Genomic DNA, 22,141 nt, shown 5'->3' with positions numbered 1-22,141 from the left:
AAATGGATATAATTTATTTTAATGATCATTTTTAAATTACTTATACCAATCATTTTATCTGAGGTGGTTGTATGTTATCCTTTCAGGTTCAAGCTTCATCTTGAAGTTATTGACAACACAGGGTCAACCACATTTGTTCTGTATGACCGTGTTGTGACACAGGCTGTGGGCAAATCTGCACAATATTTTCTTCATGCTATGACTGAGGTTAGATAGAACTAAAATGATGCGATATTAGTCTAAGTTGATATTTTATAAGTTAAAATGTGCTCCTGTTATTAAAATTCACGTCTTGCTTTGTATAGAAAAACTCTGCTGAGATTCCACCGGAGCTCAATATGTTTGTTGATCAACGAATGTTGTTCAAGGTTGAAGTGAGCGATTCAAATCTGTATCGTAATTGGCGTAGCTACACAGTTAGGAAGTTAACAATGGATGATGACATTATTAACCGGTTTATAACACTACATGGCATAAGTGTATATACCTTACTATGACTATTTATTTTGTTGAAACTTGCGGTGACCCTGTAAACTGAGAACTCACAGTGAGGTTCCTGTGTCATTTTGTGCAGCTTGCCAACGATGAGGAAAATGCTGAATATGTTGAGACTACTTGCGAGTTAGCTGATAAGGATCCTTTGGTATGTTATTCACGCTTGCAGATTTACATTAGCAATTTTTTTACAAAAATTGGTTATGTTATAACAACGGCAGAGTAATAAACTTACATCGTTGTATGATTCAGGAATTGCTTGAAGGTGTTGATTCGAGCAACAAGGAAGAAGGTGCTGCTGTTGATTCAGAGGTAACTCCGACTAGCAAAGCTTTGGGAAAGAGAAGTGCTGACAAGGAAGAAGGTGCTGCAGTTGATTCTGAGGTTACCCTGCCTAGCAAAGCTTTGGGAAAGAGAAGTGCTGACAAGGATGAAGGTGCTGCGGTTGATTCTCAGGTTACTCCTACTAACAAAGCTTTGGGAAAGAGAAGTGCTGACCGTGTTGAGTCACTGGATGATCTTGAGGTGATAGGAGGTGATGCATCCACAACAAAGGAACCAAAACTGGTTCGTGTGAAGGTTGAAAAAATTGACTGAAGTTTCTTCAAGGAATATGCAGTTTCAGTTATGTTGTCGGTGTCCAAGTCCGTAGTCCTTTTCGCTTTGTTTTTGTATTTTTAATTGTCGCATTTGAACCTTTTCAATCTTCTTTAATCCTTTTGTTATTCTGTGTGGTATTTTGATGTACTTCATGATTGAAGAATCGTATTTTGCGTGTTTGTTGTCACTGATTTGGATATCGCATGGAATATTATCTATCAATTGAATTATCGTTTTCAGTTTTCAACTTACGTTGCTTGGTTTTATTATGTGAAAAAGATCATAAGTTTCATTTGGATTTTCTATTATGAACCCACTTTAAAAATCTATGTGAATACAGTATAATGGTTTTACTCTCTGCACTATTTTATAATGATGATAATTAGTGCATTGTCATTTAGCTTCAGCAGTAACCCTTTTGAACATTATAGATCATATCATAAGGAAAAAGCTTAATAATAATAATGCCTAGAATGTCATTTTTTGAAGAATGCTGATATTTTTTAGATGAATCTACTAACTGAGATTGAACACAATTTACATGTATGACTACATTAGTTAACCTCTATGAAGTAAAAGCTTAATGATAATAAGGCCTCAAATATAGTGTTTTAGAGAATGCTGACATTTTTGTGATGAATATACTGACTTAGATTGAACGCTGATTACATAAACACTTTGATTATTTTTTTCCCTGCAAAAGTATGATATCCAATATCAGATTTTACTTTACTTGCCTAGGATAAACGCTATGGGCTTTAAACCAAAAGTACGGCAACGTTGTGTACTTCATGCGTTCAAGTATTGTTTGGTTTGCACCATTTTATTTAATCATCTACAAGAAAAAATTATAATGAGTAATCATTTTCTGTACTATTTTATCTAAAAAACATATGCTCCCACGGTTATTGGCCCTACCGTATTTAACCAAAATTGCGCAACGCGTTGCACTTCCTAAGTGCAAGTTTAGACCCAAGATAACGGCAACGTTGTGCACCTCCTGCATGCAAGCAATGTTCTGTCTGCAACTCTGTACACAACAACTAGACTTTTGTAAAACACAAATATGTTATAGAGCATTAGTCATAAATTTATATTGTAGATAAAACTTTTGTGCCAGATGACATGTATTAATTAGTTGTCTAATGAGTAACAAAGGTTGAGGATAGTTAAAGAGAGGAGTAGTTGTCAGATATATTAATTAATTACTTTTGTGTTGAGCCATGTGATAATCTATTATAGTTGGTTAGAGTTGTCTGCCTACAAAGCATTAGGTCCTACACAGCCTATAGGAATTAGAGACTTAAATGCTTATCCAACTACACTGCTAGCATGTTGGCTACTATAAATTGCATTGCTAAACTAGCATTGGATGCAAAACAAATCAAGTCTTAAACAGCTCAAAGAACACCTTTCAAAATAAAAAGGATGCTTCAAACCTCTGCTGCTCGAAATTCTATCAAAAGGTGTAGAGATACATCAAAGCAATGTCAATGAGACCTCTGATAGAACACCTTTTGCAGACATTACCAATGCTACATGCTTTATCTTTTTGCTATATCGTTTTTGCCATTCTAAATTCTAATCAGTGCTGTTTAAAATTACTAACTTATTGTATTTTACGTTTATGTAGCACCTTCCCTGTCCACTAGCAGTCGCCCCGTTAAGAAGAGAAGTCTTGGTCATGATGGTAGACTCACTCCAGGAAAGTACACGCTGCATAATAGCGTCCTCCTATCCCATGGAAATCAATCTCAGATTCAGCGGAATATTTCTCAAGTGAAACCCGTCAATCTACACTCCACATTGCTCCAAGGTATTAAAAGCCTTAAATGTGCTCCCCAATAGTATTTGTTATATTTATCTGTAACATACATTTCTTGACAAGGCACGCTATTTGAGAAAATTTACATTGAGAGGAATGGATGGTATGATGCAATTAGAAACTCTAGAAATAGCAACTGAAGTAATGTTTAACATTCGATAGATTTTTTTAAAGACATTTGATAGCTGACATATAAAGTTCCAATCAGTTGTAATTTGTTATTATAACAACCGTCAATTTACCAGACATGGACTTAGATTATGCTGAGGTCAACACCACTGTGGAGGTATTGTGTCCGACCAATGCTGAGCATTCTGATATCCCGTCGAACTCTGGTACGTTAAAGTTGTATGCTTTTAAAGATTGCATATTGTTCTCCAGAGTTATAAACAACTAAGTTACTGTTTGGTAATTTTCCAGGTATTGAGATAGCGATGAATGATGTTAACCAGATAGTAGATTGTGATGATCAAGATGATTTGTCTGACACTGCTGGTTCAGGTAACCTCTATTGCAATCCTTTTCTTCAGTTTAATGTCATGAATTATTTGAATACCTTTTCTATTATTATGGTTATTATAATTAATTCCCATGCATCTTATTTTTAGAACAATTTATATATGTTTCTGATAGTTATTCACACGAACTCACCAACAGATTTATATCTCAAATATTTACCAGGTAACATATATGCTGAATATAAGAATCATGGACATCCAAGATGCATTTGTAGAGAGTGTGGTGCAATGATGAGGTACGATGAGCGCACTAGAAAGCATTATAATCCTACGAACCCGGAGTTTTCGCTGTGTTGCAGCAAAGGGAGGGTTTTAATACCTGCATATCCTCGCCTTTCACAAAAACTGCATGATTTGTTTCACAAACATGATAAGAAGAGTAAATTCTTCTTGAAGAATATTAGGTCATTTAATAACATGTTTTCTTTCACCTCTATGGGAGGAAAAACTAACAGAGATAATCATGATGGAAAGGCTCCCCCTATGTTTGTAATGCAAGATGAAAACTATCATCAAATTGGCAGCCTGCTACCTATCCCAGGCAATCAACCTAAATTCGCAGATGTACATCTATGACACGGATAATGAAATCTCTAATAGATTGGCGGCTATTGGGTACTCACTTTTGGCCTAATTAGTTTCGAAAACAAACAGATAAATCTGTCTATTAATTAATCATCAGTTAAATGATTGTATTTCTTCATTTGGTTTGTTTGAATCATTTTTTTTATTAAACTATGTATCAATTAACAGGATGGATGACGGAGATTTGGAGCTGAAACCTGAGATTGCGGAAGAAATAAGGGAAACTCTTGACAATTACAATCCATATGTGCAACAATATAGGGTGATTCGAGATGAAATCAGAGAAGACAGTTCTTCATCAATTAAACTAAGAATATTAGGCAAAAGAGGACGGGATGGTCGCAGATACAATCTGCCAACAGCTTCTGAAGTTGCAGCCTTGATGGCGATTTTGACACATCAGACTTTGATCGGGATGTTATTGTCCAGACTCAATCTGGGCTGTTGCAACGTATGTCAATTTTTGAGCCAGCATTTTTGCCCTTACAATATCTGCTCATATTTCCTAGGGGGGAGGATGGATATCGAAGGGACATTCTGTACAATGAAGACGCGGATACAGCAACATTGCAGAGGTTGTATGTCACGCAGAAGGAGTGGATTGCATATAAAATTCAGCAGCGCGAGACTGATGAATCAACATTGGCATTTTGCAGACGATTATTGCAGAAATTTATGGTAGACTCATTCAGCGTCATAGAATCTTCGCGTCTTAGATGGTATAGAGATCATCAAAAGGAGGTGAGAGCTGAAATGTACAAGGGATTGACTGAAGCAATTCTTAGAGGAGAAACACAGTCAACATCAACAGGAAAGAGAGTTGTGTTACCATCCACTTTTGTCGATGGATCAAGGTACATGATCCAAAATTATCAAGATGCTATGGCTATATGTGGTTGGGCTGGGTATGCTGATCTATTTATCATCATTCACATGCAACCATAAATGGCCTGAGTTGGTTGAATTTTTGAATATATATAATTTGAAGCCTGAAGATAGGCCAGATTTGGTGTGTCGGTTGTTCAAAATTAAACTAGATGAGCTCATAAAGGACATCAAGAGAGGAGAAATATTTGGCTACGTAAAGTCAGGTAAACAATTCTGGCCTATCTTTTAACTTATGTTTCTATTTTGGATAAACTAAATATTCTTACGGTCATTGCTTAATTTTGATTGTTATATAAATGTAGTCGGCTTCTTGAACAAATTGGTGTGGTTACTAATTATTTTACTAATGTTCCCATAGTTATATACACCATCGAATTTCAGAAGCGTGGACTCCCACATGCTCAAATACTGGTGTTCCTGCAGCCACAGTTTCGTATTGTCCGGCCTAAAGATATTGACAGAATTATATCGGCCGAGATTCCAGACAAAAATAAGGAACCGGAATTATTCAGCATTGTAACATCTCTCATGATTCACGGTCTCTGCGGTAAACAGAATGAAGGCTCACCTTGCATGCAAAAAGGAAAATGTACCAAGTACTTTCCAAAAATTTTTACTGATTCTACAGCTATTGATGCAGAAGGATATCCTGTCTACAGACGTAGGGACAATGGATTATCCATTCAAAAGGGTAACTCATTTGTGGATAATAGGTATGTAGTACCTTACAACAAATCTTTACTGCTGAAGTACAACGCTCATATAAATGTAGACTGGTGCAATCAGTCACGATCCATAAAATATCTTTTTAAGTATGTCAACAAAGGTCATGATCGCGTTACCGTTGGTTTTTATAATGGAGGTGATCAAAATGGAAAGTCGGACTGTGTTGATGAAATAAAGATGTATTATGATTGTAGATATCTCTCTGCATGTGAAGCTGCTTGGAGGATATTTTCCTTTGATATAAATTATAGAGATCCGTCTGTTGAAAGATTAAGTTTTCATCTTGAAAATGAGCAGCATGTTATATATGATGACAACGATTCACTGCAGGATGTTGTGAGTAGGAAGAGCATTCACCGCACAAAATTCTAGGCATGGATGCAAGCCAACAAAATGTATCCTGAAGCAAGGAAGCTAACGTACGGTGAGTTCCCTACAAAATTTACCTGGAAGACTGATAAGCATCGATGGGATCCGCGGAAGGCAGGTACGTAATTGGAAGACTTCATTTTGTGCCACCTAGGTCAGGAGAGCTGTTTTACTTGAGGTTATTGTTGAACTATGTGAGGGGTCCCACATCATATGATGATTTGAAGACTTTCGATGGAGTTAAACTGGATTCATTCAAAGAAGTTTGTGAGGCAATGGGATTTCTGGATGATGACAAAGAATTCATAGATGCAATAGTTGAAGCAGCCCATTGGGGTACAGGAACCTATCTGCGCCTGTTGTTTACTACTTTGTTGTTGTCGGATCAATTCTCACGACCAGATTTTGTTTTGAATAGCACTTGGCAGTATCTGAGTGATGATATCACTCAAAGACAACGTCATCGACTGCGTGTGCAAGGTAAATTCTTTGAAATTTTTTAAGTTTGTTTATTATATATTGATGTTTATGCTTAGTATATTCATCTCAAATATATCATAATTCTCTAAAAAATAATATTCAAGGCCTTATTATTATTATTAAGATTTTCCAAACATAGAGGTTAACTAACACTATTTCAAAATCAAAGTGTTTATGTATTCTGTGTTCAATCTCAGTTAGTAGATTCATCTAAAAAGTATCACATGTTCTTTAAAAAATGAGATTCAATGCATCATTATTATTAAGCTTTGTTTTTATGATTTGATCTATAATATTCATCATGTTTACTGCTGAAACTACAATTTGCAGAGAAAACAATAACTTTGCCTGCACTAGGTGCACACTGTACCCGTAATTTTGGCTTAATACAATAATGGCACTTTCTATTATGAAGCACCAAGTATCATCATTATAAAATAGTGCAGAGAATGTGTTATTATTATATTGTATTTACATATATTTTTTAGAGTGGTTTCATAATAGAAAATCCAAATAAAACTTTTCATATTTTTCACAAAATAAAACCAAGCAACGTAAGTTGAAAACTGAAAACGATAACTCAATTGATAGATAATTTTATCAGTGTGTTTATTATATATTGATGTTCATGGTTAATCATGATATATTAAATTTTCAGATTTAGTCTTGACACCAGATCAGTTGAAGAGTTACACACTATCTGAGATAGAAACAGTGTTGCAAAGCCATGGGATGAGTTTGAAGGATTATAAAGAGATGCCAAAGTCAGATAGATCATTGATACATGAGGTGCAAAATAGGTTAATATATGATGAGTTAAACTACAACACGGATTCTTTGAAAGAGGAGCATGATCGATTGATGTCATCCATGACTGGTGAGCAGAGAAGGGTATATGATAGAATCATGTCAAGGGTATTTGAAAACAAACCCGACATATTTTTTCTTTATGGTTATGGAGGCACAGGGAAGACTTTTATTTGGAGGGCTATGTCAGCAGCATTGAGATCAAAAGGTCAAATTGTCTTAACTGTTGCTTCAAGTGGGATAGCTGCACTACTCATTCCAGGAGGAAGAACTGCACACTCAAGGTTTGCTATTCCTATAAATATTGATCAACTCTCTACATGTGAAATAAAACAAAAGAGTCATTTAGCTAATTTGATTGCCAAAACAAAATTGATCGTTTGGGATGAAGCACCAATGATGCATAAACATTGTTTCGAAGCAGTTGATCGCACTTTAAGGGATGTTCTTAGATCCTATAATAATGATAGAATGGATATTCCTTTTGGTGGAAAGGTGGTTGTGTTTGGTGGAGATTTTCGACAGATACTTCCAGTTGTGCCTAAAGGAAATAGAGAAGATGTTGTTCAAGCTACCATCAATTTCTCAAAAATCTGGAGTTACTGTGAGGTTCTAACTTTGACTACAAACATGAGGCTTCTTTCTGAGAGTTCTGATTCAGATGTGGAAGAGAGAAAGGCCTTCTCAGATTGGATATTAGGTATTGGTGATGGTACTGTGGGAGAAAGTAATGATGTGGATATCCAGGTTACAATCCCACCTGATTTGCTCATTCCAAGTTGTGGTGATTCACTTGCATCAATTGTCCAAAGCATATCCTAACTTATTGGAAAATATAAATGACTCAACATTCTTTCAAGACAGGGCTATTTTGGCTCCGAAGAATGCGATAGTTGATGTCATAAATAATTACATTTTAGACTTGATTCCTGGTGAAGAAAAGACATATTTAAGCTATGATTCTCCACATTATGCCAAATCAGGTGTCGACAAACCAGACGATGTGCATACTACTGAATTTTTAAACACTATTGTTGCTTCTGGAATTCCTAATCATAAAATTAGATTGAAAGTTGGAGTTCCTGTAATGTTGTTAAGAAATATTGATCAGAACTTGGGATTGTGCAATGGAACACGATTGGTTATCACAAGAATGGGGAAATACGTTCTTGAAGCGAAAGTCATAACATGAAGCAATATTGGTCAAAAGGTTTACATCCCAAGGTTATCAATGACACCATCTGACAAGAGAATCCCCTTTAAGTTTCAACGAAGGCAATTTCCACTGGTTGTTTCGTTCGCTATGACTATCAATAAAAGTCAAGGGCAGTCGCTTAATCATGTTGGAGTCTACCTGTCTCAACCAGTTTTCTCTCATGGTCAGCTGTATGTTGCCCTGTCTAGAGTTACTTCTAAGAAAGGGTTGAAGGTATTGATTCATGATGACGAGGGTAATGATACAAACGTCACATCAAATGTGGTATATAAGGAAATATTTCAAAATGTGTTTAAGTTAATCTTCTTATATATTAAAGTTAACCCGTAAGCCTTAATTTTAACTTAAACGCTATTGCATAATTTTCTTCTTATATATTAAAGTTAACCCGTAAGCCTTAATTTTAACTTAAACCCTATTGCATAATTTTACTGTTTTAACCCTAATGCTCACACCTAATCTCTTATTTTCATGAACAACCCTAATGCTCTCACCTAATCTTCTTCTTCTTATATATTAAAGTTAACCCGTAAGCCCTAATTTTAACCTAAACCATATTGCATAATTTTACTGTTTTAACCCTAATGCTCACACCTAATCTCCTATTTTCATGAACAACCCTAATGCTCGCACCTAATATCCTATTTTCATGAACAAAGCAAATCGGCATCGCTTTATTTCCCCTATTTCTTCAAAACAAATCGCCCTATTGGAATAAAAGGGTTTTGAAAGATTATAGCAACATTTTTTTTTGTTAATATTACACTTTTCATCCAAATTAGAATTGAACTCTCTTTGTTAAATATCTACCACAAAATGCACCAGAATTTTGCAATCTATATAAACAGGTGGAAGAAACATTTCAACAAACAGTTAAAGGGTATCATTTACGGTAAAATAAATTCTCATAAGGGTTGACCGAATAAATTCTCTTCATACCTTTATCATATATCATATGCCTAACAAGAATTGGTTGAGTAGAACTTTTTTTATGAATTTTAATTGATTAGTTTTAGTTATTTGGCCAAGATAAATGAAGTTTAGTTTTTCAAAAGAAAGAATGTAAAATTCAGCCTATGATCTTACTTTTACGAATGTCACTTTTGCCTTTCAACCTATGATTATTTTAAAGATTTATAGAATTGATTAATTCTCAATTTTATAACTATATAATATGATTTCTTGCTGATTTATTAGTCACTATTTAATTCTCATATGAAGTGGCATTGTGATAATTTCTTCATTTAATAGTGTACTATGATTCTTATTATAAACAATTTATATGTTACTTCATTTGTTTTTTAATTATAGTTAAGGTGATCACCATGAGGTTTGTTTTTATTATTAGTATATATGTGATTTTATTTTTAGTAAAAAAATGATTGTTAAAACAAATTAGTATATCTTTTATCTATCTATCTATACACTATAAACTGGAGTTATATATGAGCTAGAATTTTATGACACGAGTTATGTTTTGAATACTAAATGCAAACAAAATAAAATTGATTATAGTATTGTATGACCTATTTAGATCACGGAATTTAGTCTTTAAAGTAGTGATATTCAATCATCGTTTAGCCTAATTTGCTTTCTTTAGAATTTAATGTATATATATTGTTGATCTCTTTGACATCAAAAATCATATTGTTTGAAATCCATGTGTTAAAAAAAAAATGGAGCTTAACGAAAAAAAGAAGATGTTAAATGTTGTGAGCCGGCCTAAAAACCATGTTGTTATGAAGTGTTAGAATGGAACATATGAAGAAAGAGCTATTTGAATTTTTTTTTTTCAATGGAGTTATTTCAATTTTTTATAAAATAACTTAATCGACTCAAGTTAGAATAAAAATTTGATGACATCAAAATAAAATTCACTATTTTTTCTTAAGGCTAATCTTAGATTACAATAAAAGGAAAATAACAAAATTATGAGGGGATAGAATAAACCCATGAAAACAAAGGAAACTAAAAGAAGTCTTTATCGTAATCCACTATTTTTTATTGAATAAAAACATATATTGAAAAAGAAACTATGGCCTAAGCTGCCCCAAATTATTCAACTACAATTCTATTGATTTTATATATAGGTTAATACAAAATATATGGCTCAAAAGTTGTTTTTATTTATCTCCTTATATTCTATATTCATTTGGTGGGAAAGAAAGTTAAAGATATTTTAATTCAGCACACCAACAAAAAAAAGAAGTTATTTTCAATAAAAAGTATTAAAAAAATATCTAATCAAACCCGTGCACACGGGTTATATATCTAGTTTGTATGAACCTAAACTATGGAAATCCTCAATTGAACCCTCTTTTTGCAATTTCCTTTTGTATTGAATTCTCTGTCCTTAATTTCTCTATATTATAAAATGCCGACAATATTATTTCATGATGCATTAACTGCTAATATAAATGACCAATGCTATATCACACCCGTGTGATACAAAATTACACTTTTAGTTTGTAATAAATGAGTTTGAAATAGTTTTTACTCCCTCCATTCCAAATTGTACGACGTTTTGGGCATTTCACACATATTAAGAAATGTAATTAACATTGTGTGGGAAAGAGATATTATGAGTTATTTTACAAAATTGTCCTTAATGAATGATATAGGAAATATAAATGAAAGAATTGAAAAAAGAAAAAGTAATAAATAGTTAAGGATATAATAGAAAAAATAACATTAATGTTTCATTGGTATTGTAAAGCGACATATAATTTCGAACAAATATTTTTTCTAAAGTGACATACAATTTGGGACGGAGGGAGTATTATTTTTTAATAAGTTTTCGTAAAAAATATTTTTAGGAATATCAAGTAAAACTCACTTGTTGATATATAACAAAGTGATTGGGCTCATGTCGTTAATGCACTCCATTGAGAGAACCTGAGTTTGATTGCCGATAGAAACTGTTAGAACATAAAATCGATTGTGAAAAATGAACTTTGATCTATTCAATGTAAAAAATTGTGGATATCTTATTAAGAATTATTGTACGGTATTGAGAGGAGAACATTGTGAAATAAAAAAGGGATTATATGAATTATTAATCTTTTTGTAAATTAGAAGGAAGTTGGATGTACAATAGATACCAGTTATAAATTGTTGTAATAGAAATAATTTTACTTTAATCTACGGTAGATGGAACCAATTTGAAACAAAAGATAAGTTAAAAGACATATATAATGGCAAGTAAAACTTATCCCACGAGAAATTTCAAGTAAAAAATATTCTTTTTGTATTCGATTTAGATTGAGATTGAGATTTAGCTCGAATCAGGGTAGAAAGTAACTATGGGTCATCTACAGCTTCCCTAATCCTTTATAAACGCTTCAATATGCCATGAAGTCGTAAATGATCCATAGTTACTTTCTAATCCTAATCCAAATCTTTTCTTTTCGCTTCAACATTATTGTTTTTTTAAACAAAATGAAGTCAACAAAATTTGATTATCTGTGCAGTGTATTAAATGTTGCACTAACCTGAAGAAATTGATTATCTTTTATTGTTAGACATTATTTGTATAAGTGTTGTTGCTGCCGGAGTTTAAATTAAAAGGTAGCTTCAATATTTGTATCTTATATCATTTGAATTATCTTGTTTTTGTGTTTCCTTCAATACAAAAGTATACTATATTTGATTCATATGTCCCCATGTAAAAATCGATGACCTAGTCAATAGAACTTTACATGTTAAAATCTCTAAAGCCTTAGCAATCTACCGAGGTACTTATTGAAAGAGAACATTTAAAATGCTACAAAATAATAAATACATCTTGAAAACACTAATTCGGTATATGTACCGCAAGTGCTGAGAGTATTCAGTGCTTAATATTTCTCTATAACACTAATTCTGAGTTGGACTCCTTCACACAGTGATATATGAGGGAGTCAGAAAACGTAGGCAATAGGATAGGAGACATGTCAGTAGATAGAGACGAAATTATTGTAAGGATTCACTTTGTCTAGACTTTAATCCTCACCTCTCAGACTAACTTTTGAAGTTTAACTTTTAAAGTCTAAAATTTAAGATAGTATCAGAGTCTATACATTAAAAGATATTAGTGGGAACATAAAAAGAGCCTGAGCTTCACAAATGAGCATTTTGTATTATTCAGTTCAAAAACGATTGTCCAACCATTTTATTAACGGGAACACCAAGAGAAATCAAATCATAACTGTATGATGACATTAATAGTAACTAGTGATGTAACAGTAGTGTGTTTTGCAACACTCATAGAAATGGGGAAGTGGTATAGACCATCTTCCTTAGTTTTTGTATATCCTAGATGTAGAAAAAGTCAGAAATGATGTATGAGATAAGATTGTCCGAGTCCAAATACTTGGGAGGTGACTGTTTCACCTTGGTGGATTTGCATCACTTACCATCCCTTCATTACTTGATGAAGTCACAAAGCAAGAAAGTGTTTGAATCACGTCCTTATGTTATTGTGGATATCTTATTAAGAATTATTGTACGGTATTGAGAGGAGAACATTGTGAAATAAAAAAGGGATTATATGAATTATTAATCTTTTTGTAAATTAGAGGGAAGTTGGATGTACAAGACATACCACTTATAAATTGTTGTAATAGAAATAATTTTACTTTAATCTACGGTAGATGGAACCAATTTGAAACATAAAATAAGTTAAGAGACATAATGGCCAGTAAAACTTATCCCACGAGGAATTTCAAGTAAAAAAATCTTCTTTTTGTGTTGGATTTAGATTGAGATTGAGATTTAACTCGAATCGGGGTAGAAAGTAAATATGAGTCATCTACAGCTTCCCTAATCCTTTTTAAACGCTTCAATGTGCCATTAAGTCGTAAATGATCCATAGTTACTTTCTAATCCTAATCCAAATCTTTTCTTTTCGCTTTAACATTATTGTTTCTTTAGACAAAATGAAGTCAACGAAATTTGATTATCTGTGCAGTGTATTAATTGCTGCACTAACCTGAAGAAATTGATTATCTTTTATTGTTAGACATTATTTGTATAAGTGTTGCTGCTGCCGGAGTTTAAATTAAAAGGGAGCTTCAATATTTGTATCTTATATCATTTGAATTATCTTGTTTTTGTGTTTCCTTGAATACAAAAGTATACTATATTTGATTCATATGTCCCCATGTAAAAATCGGTGGCGTAGTCAATAGAACTTTACATGGTAAAATCTCTAAAGCCTTAGCAATCTACCTAGGTACTTATTGAGAGAGAACATTTAAAATGCTACAAAATAATAAATACATCTTGAAAACACAAATTCCGTATATGTACCGCAAGTGCTGAGAGTATTCAGTGCTTAATATTTCTCTATAACACTAATTCCGAGTTGAACTCCTTCACATAGTGATATATGAGGGAGTCAGAAAATGTAGGCAATAAGATAGGAGACATGTCAGTAGATAGAGACGAAATTATTGTAAGGATTCACTTTGTCTAGACTTTAATCCTCACCTCTCGGCTAACTTTTGAGATTTAACTACTAACTTTTGATCTTTAACTTTTAAAGTCTAAAATTTAAGATAGTATCAGAGTCTATACATTAAAAGATATTAGTGGGAACATAAAAAGAGATTGAGCTTCACAAATGAGCATTTTGTATTATTCAACATTGAGTTCAAAAACGATTGTCCATACATTTTATTAACGGGAACACCAAGAGAAAACAAATCATAACTGAATGATGACATTAATAGTAACTAGTGATGTAACAGTAGTGTGTTGTGCAGCACTCATAGAAATGGTGAAGTGGTATAGACCATCTTCCTCAATTTTTGTATATCCTAGATGTAGAAAAAGTCAGAAATGATGTATGAGAAAAGATTGTCCGAGTCCAAATACTTGGGAGGTGACTCTTTCACCTTGGTGGATTTGCATCACTTACCCTCCCTTCATTACTTGATGAAGTCACAAAGCAAGAAAGTGTTTGAATCACGACCTTATGTTATTGCTTGGGTGGCTGATATCACTGGAAGACCAGCTTGGTCTAAAGTCCTTGCCATGATACCTAATTAAGACCTTTTTTGGGATATTTAGGTGTTGTTTCATGGTTCAAGCAAAAAAAAAAAAATTGTGTTATCTCCTAATAAGACTAAATACTAAACAACTAGTCAGCAAATCAATTACACTAAAGACAGCAAGATAAAGGGAATCAACCCATCGACAATTTGTCTTAAATAAAAAAATATAAGGTAGTCAATAGTACCAGATCAAACAAAACAAAGGGTATGAAAATTCTCAGCAAATCAATTCAACCAGTGACAGCAAGATAAAGGGAATCAACCCATCAACAACTAGTTTTAATAAAAAATATAAGGTAGCCAATACAACTACTCATCAACTTTAGCATCCTTCTTCACGGAATCATCCTTCTCCCCATCAGAATTTTCTTCGGCCTCTTTGAATTGAGTAACCTTTGAGTTTGCAATAGTATCAAAAACAAAACTTTTTACCTAATTCTGCAGAGCAACAAACAAGGTTGCATCAGCAGCACCTTTTTCAACTATCTTCAAATCAGCACGAGATTCAAGAAAACACTCCTTCATTTTTATCTTGAAGGCATCGGAGTTAACCGCTGCCATGGTACCATCAAAACTAGCTTTTTTCACCACTTAAATCAACAATTCAAAATCACCTATCCTCTTAGCAGCAGCCCCTTTCCGTTTTACGCCATCAGACACATTAGCAGCAGCCCCTTTCCCCTTTTGAGCATCCATTCTCTTGAACTTTTTACAACATAATCTGAAATGGCATTGTAGTCCCTTCCTATAAGCCCCTCGGACTCCTTCAATTATGTAAGATCAAATTCTTCCCATTCCTTTTGTTCATCTATAGCTTTGCCAAGAAAAGAATCCACAATATTCTTTTCTTCTTCATCCCAAATCTCGCTAGATTTGAGGCCTCTGACTGGCTTTTTATCAGCCTCTGGAACAACAATGCCTCTGACTGGCTTTTTATCAGCCTCTGGAACAACAATGTCCATCTGCATTATGAATATAACATACAAGTTACAAAATACTAAAATCAGAAATAAAATATGCCCAGAAAATGAATAAACAATTTACAAAATAAAACAAAAAAACAGAAAACACTAATAAAACATATCTATAAAAGTAGTAAAATATATTGTGAAAGAAAAAGAAGAAAGCAACATGTGACATTAATAAATTGTAAAAACACTACAAATCACATTAAATTACCTGCAGTTCAGGAGCTTCTTGAGATGGATTAGTTAGAAGAACTTGTGATGGGACGGAGGGGCTCCATCAGATGCTTTTGAAGACTACAAAAAGTTTGCAAGAAATTATAAAAACATGATGATAGTGGTTAATTATTTTTGACCACTGTCCCCTCAGACGCTGTTGACCTTACATTATAATGATGTTTCATCAAAGCAATGAAGCCTACAACAGACGCGCTGTCCCCTGTGGTAGAGATAGATATGCATGTTAATAACAAATAATGATACTGGTTTCAATGGCACTTAACACAAGAGATCTACACGGCATTAATAATTCAGTTCATGATTAATGTATACAATAGTGTCATCTAATTTTTCTAACCTAAAGGCATAATGAATACAATACGGCTCGTACAGAATAAGTTACTATAGTATTGATTTACCTGATTCAAATAGTAAAGAGCTTCCACCATTTCAATAGATCTTTTACGTATAGTGGTAGCCACCTGGTAATGGTAATGATATGAAGATAAAAGAGAAACCCAAAATGTCATCAAGTTTTGAAATGAACGAGCAAGATAGAGTGAAATCAACACCAAAACAAAAGCTCACCTTTTTTCCAATCTCTACCATGCTCTCCGTATACTTCATAGAAGTTCTCTAGTTCCCTATTGCTCCACTGAGGTCCCAATTTATCAGACAAATTCTTCTTCTTCTTCTGTGCATTGAAGAGGATTCAAAATTTGAGATTTAAAACAGGAGATTAAATCTTGTTCATGTTCAGCGCATTAATGGACAGCAATTAATATGCATGATGCATGGATATACCTCAGCAAAAAATATATGAATTAACAGATGTATCCATACTCCACGGAATTATTCTACAGTATTAAAGGTAACCAAAAAATATACCTCAGCAAAAGAAGCAGTTCCTTGCTTGGAAGCCGCACCTTTCTTAGAAGGAGGTCCAAGTTTGCACTACACAGCAAATAATATATGAATTAACAGAGTACATCAACATCAACCAATCTTTTACCTCTTTCAGTTGAGGAATGAGGGGAAGCCATTGATGAGTAAGAATAGCAAAACCCTAAAAGATCACATATCAAACAAATTGCAGATTACAAAATAAATCTAGGGTTTAACAATAAAATTCAGGCAAAACCCTAACGGAATCAAAATCTAATAAAAAGGGTTTAACAAAAAGCAAAATCGTAAAGAATCATATATCAAAACACATTGAAGATTTAGACAATAGCTTACTTCAGAGAGAAAGAAGAAGACGAAGACGAAATGGGAAGAGATTCTATTCCGAGATATCGCGACGAGTGTATGAAATGAATGGAAGTATGAATATTTATTTGTCAGGATCGGGTTATTGTAGATCTGTAACAAACACCAATAATCCTAAACAAAATGACATATTTGAAACAAACTCGAAATTTATAAGACGAAAAGGACTTATCCGAAACAAACTTCAAATTTAAAATACCTATCCGAAACCTTAAAAACTTAAAATCTATCTAAAACAAACATGAAAATTAAAGGATCCGAAGAGGTATTTGGCTTAAAAAAAAAAATTACAGTGCAAGTAAGGTATTAGGCAATTACTTGTGTGAGAGTGTTACAAAAGATTTGAGATATTAATTTAAGGGTCTGTTGAGACTTGAGAGTATCAATTGAGTTGTTTTTTTTTTGATACCGAGGACCGCAAGGTACGAAAGGAATACGTAAAGAACTCCCAAGAATTTAGATATTGTATTTTCCCACTTTATGTCTTTAATTAAGCCAAATAAGGAAATTAGTACCCTACTTAAAGCTTGCCTTGTTTTGTCAAAGAAAAAAGCCTACAAGAAGAGAAGAGGGATTTGAAGAGAATGTTGGAAGCTCCATCAAGATGTGTTTTCATATTCCTGATTAATTGATGGTATGTTTTGTTTTTTATTTTCTTAAAATTTGATTTTGAATGAATAAATCATGCTAAAATAATTTATGTTAAAATAATTGTATGTTTCAAAAATTGGTTTATTATATTTAGGAATGATATTTTAAAAGAATTAGTTTTGTATATATGATAAATGTTTTATATATTGGGGATGATTGACTAAAAAAACTTGGTTGAGTTAAATGATTTAAAAGTTAAATAGTTTTAAGATTCATGATTCAAATCATGACATGACAGAGAAGAAATTAACATAACAATAAATATAACATTTGTCATTAGTAATTGAATTCAAATGGTTAATGAACTTTTTTAAAGGTCAACTGTTCGGGAGAATTTGAGTTCAATTTCTGATGAGAACAATTTTTGATCAAGTTTACTTACTTCCCGACAGAACTCTAAATTACTATAATCTCTTCCTTTATAAACTAAAGAGTTAAAAAAAAGGAAAATATATTAAATAAATGCAAAGAAAGAATGAAGTTACATGCTACCCATACTAAAGTTTTTTCCCCTAAGATTTGCAAATATATATAGGTTTTTTCAACTAAAAATAATCTTATCTGAGATGTATCAAGACACTTAACGTTGATACATCTCCCAAGTGAAATTTAGTTGGATCCCTTAAATTTCAACACATAAAATTTATTTTTAGTGGTCTTCAAAGACCTTGCACACCCCAAATATGATCAAAGCCGCCACTTACTACTTACTAGTAGTTTATTCTCAATTTGCCCCATCCTTATTGTATAGGCCCTTCATCAATCCAAATATGTATTATTTTTTGGGGTACTATAAATATGTCCTTTTCAATTTCAAACTGGATCAATATCTTATTATCTTTAGAAAGATATGCCTCAAATATCTGCAAATTAAGTTCCTGAGGTACATAGAATTAGTTGTCTCCAGGGGAATCAGTCAACAACAAATTACGTACCATGACAATCTTACAACTCCATTTAAGCACTTTTTCTGTTTATTTGTCCACATAAGCACTTTTGTTCTTTGTGGAGCTTTTATTTTTTTAAATTTGTTTGCATCTTTTCAATTTTAATGATAAGAAAAATTAATGAATTAATCAGATAACAAAAACTAACATACATATGATATGATGATATACATCAAGACCATCTTTTAGATATTAACTATTATTTATTAAACACTAGTAATCCTGTATTTTTTTAGGAAGATTTCTTTTTCCTCCACAGATATCTAAGCAATTGTCTCTTTGTATTTTATATTACTAAAAAATGTGATGTAAACATCTAACTGAATATAATTATGCTTTGATCTGACTGCTTAAAATGAAGTCCATTAGGATATGCTACAATAATTTTGGTGACATGGGGGATTAGTCTTGCTAGTCATTTTTATTATAAGGTCAAAGTATTTCTTTGATTTTTCAAACTATTTTTTATACAGTGACCCAATTTTTCAAACCATTTCTTTGATTTTTATTTTTTATTTTTTGGACTTTGGTTGATGGGTGAAGAATCAGGCTTGCTTGCATTGTTGATGGGAGAAAAATTAGACTTGCTTGCGTATGAGATTTTAGACTTACTTCCATCCTTTTTTATTTTTATTTTGTATATATTAAAGATATTTTCGCTCATAACTATAAAGACGACTAATCTCTCATCAATTAAGATCCATTTAAAAAGTTGATATTTTTAACATATGTTTTTCCTTACACATCACCCAAAGATAAAATCATGGATCAATGATTAAGAAACCCGACTATCTAACATTTGTGTTGCATCATTTTAGTTTAAACTTGTGTCATCAAAGTGTAACACGAGTGCTAAGACATCAAAAGTAATTAAAAATAAATAAATAAGGTTCATCATTCAAACCTTCGTTACTAACACAATTTATTAATAATTTGCATTGGTTCATATATATATATATATATATATTCTTTTATTGAATTTAGACTTTGTTTGAAAGCTATGAACGGTAGGGGGATGGGGCTTTTGGGAGGGAAGAAGAAGAAAATAAAGACATATTTCACTTAATTTGTACAAAGAATGATAAATTAAATACATGTTTATAACCAATATATTGTTAATTTGAGGTTATTCTTTCAATTTTTTTGAGGTTATTGTAACAATATAAATTCATTTTGAAGAATTTATTTGTGTCTTTCAAAATCTTTAAAATCCCTCCTCCTATGTTTTTGAGTTTCCCTAAAGTAGAGATATTTTTGTAGTATTATCAAGAAAAATGATTTCTCCAAAACTCTCCCCTCTCAAAACCATTCATTCATTCCTTCCGCTTTTCTTTGTTGTTTCCCTTCCCTTCTATGACTTTTGAAATAAAAGATTTCTATGACTTTTGATATAAAAGATTTATGGTTGGTTTCAACTTTGGAGTAACAAGTGATTCAAGATGTCGTAGAGTTGATTTTATCATGTTTAAATTATTTAAAAGATAATTGACTTTGTTTGGAGAATTGACTTTATTTGAAGGTAAAATTTAAAGATTTTAACTTCTACAATTGATTTTATCTTTAAATTTATTGTTAAATTACTTTTACATATATACATCCGAAAATTATTTTATATTCAATCCACTTGATATGATCGAAATTGCTTGATTAGAAACCGTGATCAAGGTTCAAACCCTAACAATTTCATTTACGTATAGAGATTTTTAATAATTAGTGTTATTTCATCTATCTAAAAGAAAGAGAATGAAGGAGTTACTTGGAATGTGATACAACTTTTGAGTTTTTGATTTAAACATGTAGCCGACACAAAAGGAAAAGCTTGAATCTGAGTGCATAGATAATTCACCAAAACAATAGGGATTAGTGCGCTGCTTTTTTTAATTTTGGATTATTTTCTTAAATAAAAATATGATGCATTCTTTTTTTCGTTTCTTTTTTTGCATGTGGATATAAGCATTTTATATTATAGACCAATCACAATTCACTTTTTGGCCAAATTTGAGATTTAATAACAAGGTCTGAAATTTGAGGTTTTTGGATGGAAAAAAAAAAAGGGTAATTAGAAGGGGATATTCTAAATGTGGCTAACCAGTTTTCCCAGTACATATTAGTTAAATTCTACACCATTATTTAAGAAGAAAACGTTGGAGTGTATATGTGTTTTGAGGATAAAACATTTCCCAAAAGAAAAACATTTTTTTTAAGCATAAATGTTAGTAATTTGATTAATGTTTTACTATTTCATTTGGGTTTCAATCCAAAACCTTCGACTTTTATTAATTTAAACCAGCTGAATTGTTTAAAAAAAAAAAAAACTTAAACCAGTTGAACTACTCAACCTCACTTAAAGTTCTATTTAAATAGATTAGGTGTACAAAATTCTATAAATTTAAAAAATGCTTATTATTTCCTCATTACGTTCATTTTAAGTTTTCAATAATATATATATTAAAAGATAAGAAAATACAGACTTTAATATTACAAAGGTATTAATATCCCACTTTTCTGAAATTTGACATATATAGTCTTTTTTTAGTGAGACATATATAGTCATTTGAAGTTTCATTATAAAAATTATGTGATTTCAAGAAAAAATTTAAAAAATAATTGTATTTTTTAACAAAATAGTATCGTATTTAATATTATAATTACATATGAATAACTTCACAAAACATATAATTACATATGAATGGATTGTAAGCGGACAAAAAACTGCACCGTTAGATCTTTATGGATGATAAAATCAATCATCGTAAACAGGACATTCATATACCTAGCTAAGAGACATGACACTGTTATGCACGATCTTTTGAACTCTATTTATAGGATTAACAACCTCCGGTCAAAACCCTTTTGTAGCACCCAAGACTATGCCCGGGAAATCACAAAAGCGTATGAGGAAGCCTCGGTTGCCGAGTATAAACCCAACATCCCAAACCTAATAGGTAAAGAAGTCAACCTATGTTGAAGGTCCCGAAAGAAAGGACCTCCACCAACCACAATGTCCTCAACCACTCCACGCGCAGCTCTTTATCAAACAACATAGCTACTAGAGAATAAATCGTCTTTTAAAGACAACACACATGGTGAAAAACTACAAGGACATTTGATATGTTGGAACGATGGTTTAAACTCACAATTTATCCTTTATCTTTTCTTTTTTTGATGATGACTGGAATTCGAACTCCAAATCCTACATATATTATGCATTCACCCTACCAACTGAGTCAAGTTCACGACTCCAATTTATCATTTATCTACATTCAGTATGTGTGAGTTTTGCGGTTATGATCTTTGAAAAAAATTCTAACTAAAAATGTAATATTGAAAATCACGAAATTGAGAAAAACATTCCTAAAATAAGACATATGATACACATTATTTTAAACTATCCAATCCAAAGTTTTGAATTTTCCAAAATCAAACCCGTAAGGGTTTTCTCTATAGATTTCTAATCTGCATATCAAAGACTTGTTTTGACTAGACTTTATGCATAAGGTCAATGTGCGTACTAGACTAAAACACCACTTCACCAAAAAAAGAAAG

At 32.3% G+C, this 22,141-nt stretch overlaps 2 protein-coding genes and 2 long non-coding RNA genes across 6 annotated transcripts; 3 read left to right on the top strand and 1 right to left on the bottom strand.

Annotated features, from left to right (window-relative positions):
- Positions 1-21: 21 nt before the first annotated feature.
- LOC25485806 (uncharacterized) lies at positions 22-1,342 on the top strand. The gene is made up of 4 exons (XM_024775087.2): positions 22-207; positions 306-479; positions 575-643; positions 748-1,342. The coding sequence occupies exons 1-4, from the start codon at positions 22-24 to the stop codon at positions 1,090-1,092; spliced, it is 774 nt and encodes a 257-aa protein (XP_024630855.2). The 3' UTR covers positions 1,093-1,342.
- Positions 1,343-2,611: 1,269 nt separating this feature from the next.
- Positions 2,612-3,417, top strand: LOC120577484 (uncharacterized). Its single transcript, XR_005643554.1, has 3 exons — positions 2,612-2,911; positions 3,166-3,255; positions 3,341-3,417. It is a non-coding gene; the product is annotated as an uncharacterized lncRNA (long non-coding RNA).
- Positions 3,418-8,524: 5,107 nt separating this feature from the next.
- On the top strand, positions 8,525-14,539 carry LOC25485805 (glutathione S-transferase APIC). The gene is made up of 2 exons (XM_013613918.2): positions 8,525-8,773; positions 14,318-14,539. Exons 1-2 carry the CDS (start codon positions 8,525-8,527, stop codon positions 14,537-14,539), a joined length of 471 nt encoding a protein of 156 aa, XP_013469372.2.
- Positions 14,540-14,631: 92 nt separating this feature from the next.
- Positions 14,632-17,136, bottom strand: LOC25485804 (uncharacterized). 3 transcript variants are annotated; one of them, XR_003012494.2, is made up of 7 exons: positions 16,968-17,124; positions 16,617-16,794; positions 16,317-16,422; positions 16,148-16,210; positions 15,896-15,948; positions 15,724-15,806; positions 14,632-15,506 (listed from the first exon to the last, which is right to left on the bottom strand). It is a non-coding gene; the product is annotated as an uncharacterized lncRNA (long non-coding RNA). The 3 variants fall into 3 exon arrangements; XR_003012492.2 differs by having other exon boundaries at positions 15,724-15,948; positions 16,968-17,136; XR_003012495.2 differs by having other exon boundaries at positions 15,724-15,948; positions 16,617-16,682; positions 16,968-17,131.
- Between the last annotated feature and the right edge of the window lie 5,005 nt (positions 17,137-22,141).

The sequence above is a fragment of the Medicago truncatula genome, chromosome 1 (assembly GCF_003473485.1).
Source record: "Medicago truncatula cultivar Jemalong A17 chromosome 1, MtrunA17r5.0-ANR, whole genome shotgun sequence".
NCBI classification, from domain to species: domain Eukaryota; kingdom Viridiplantae; phylum Streptophyta; class Magnoliopsida; order Fabales; family Fabaceae; genus Medicago; species Medicago truncatula.
Note: the sequence above shows the minus strand (reverse complement) of the source record. Positions and strands in the feature narration are given on the sequence as shown.

Bases quoted from the DNA above. Each gene is read 5' to 3' on its own strand.
- LOC25485805 (XM_013613918.2), top strand. From the start codon at position 8,525: ATGACACCATCTGACAAGAGAATCCCCTTTAAGTTTCAACGAAGGCAA. The intron at 8,774-14,317 runs GTATATAAGGAA...TCCTAGATGTAG, and splicing joins CAAACGTCACATCAAATGTG to AAAAAGTCAGAAATGATGTA.
- LOC25485806 (XM_024775087.2), top strand. From the start codon at position 22: ATGATCATTTTTAAATTACTTATACCAATCATTTTATCTGAGGTGGTT. The intron at 208-305 runs GTTAGATAGAAC...TGCTTTGTATAG, and splicing joins TTCTTCATGCTATGACTGAG to AAAAACTCTGCTGAGATTCC. The intron at 644-747 runs GTATGTTATTCA...TGTATGATTCAG, and splicing joins TAGCTGATAAGGATCCTTTG to GAATTGCTTGAAGGTGTTGA.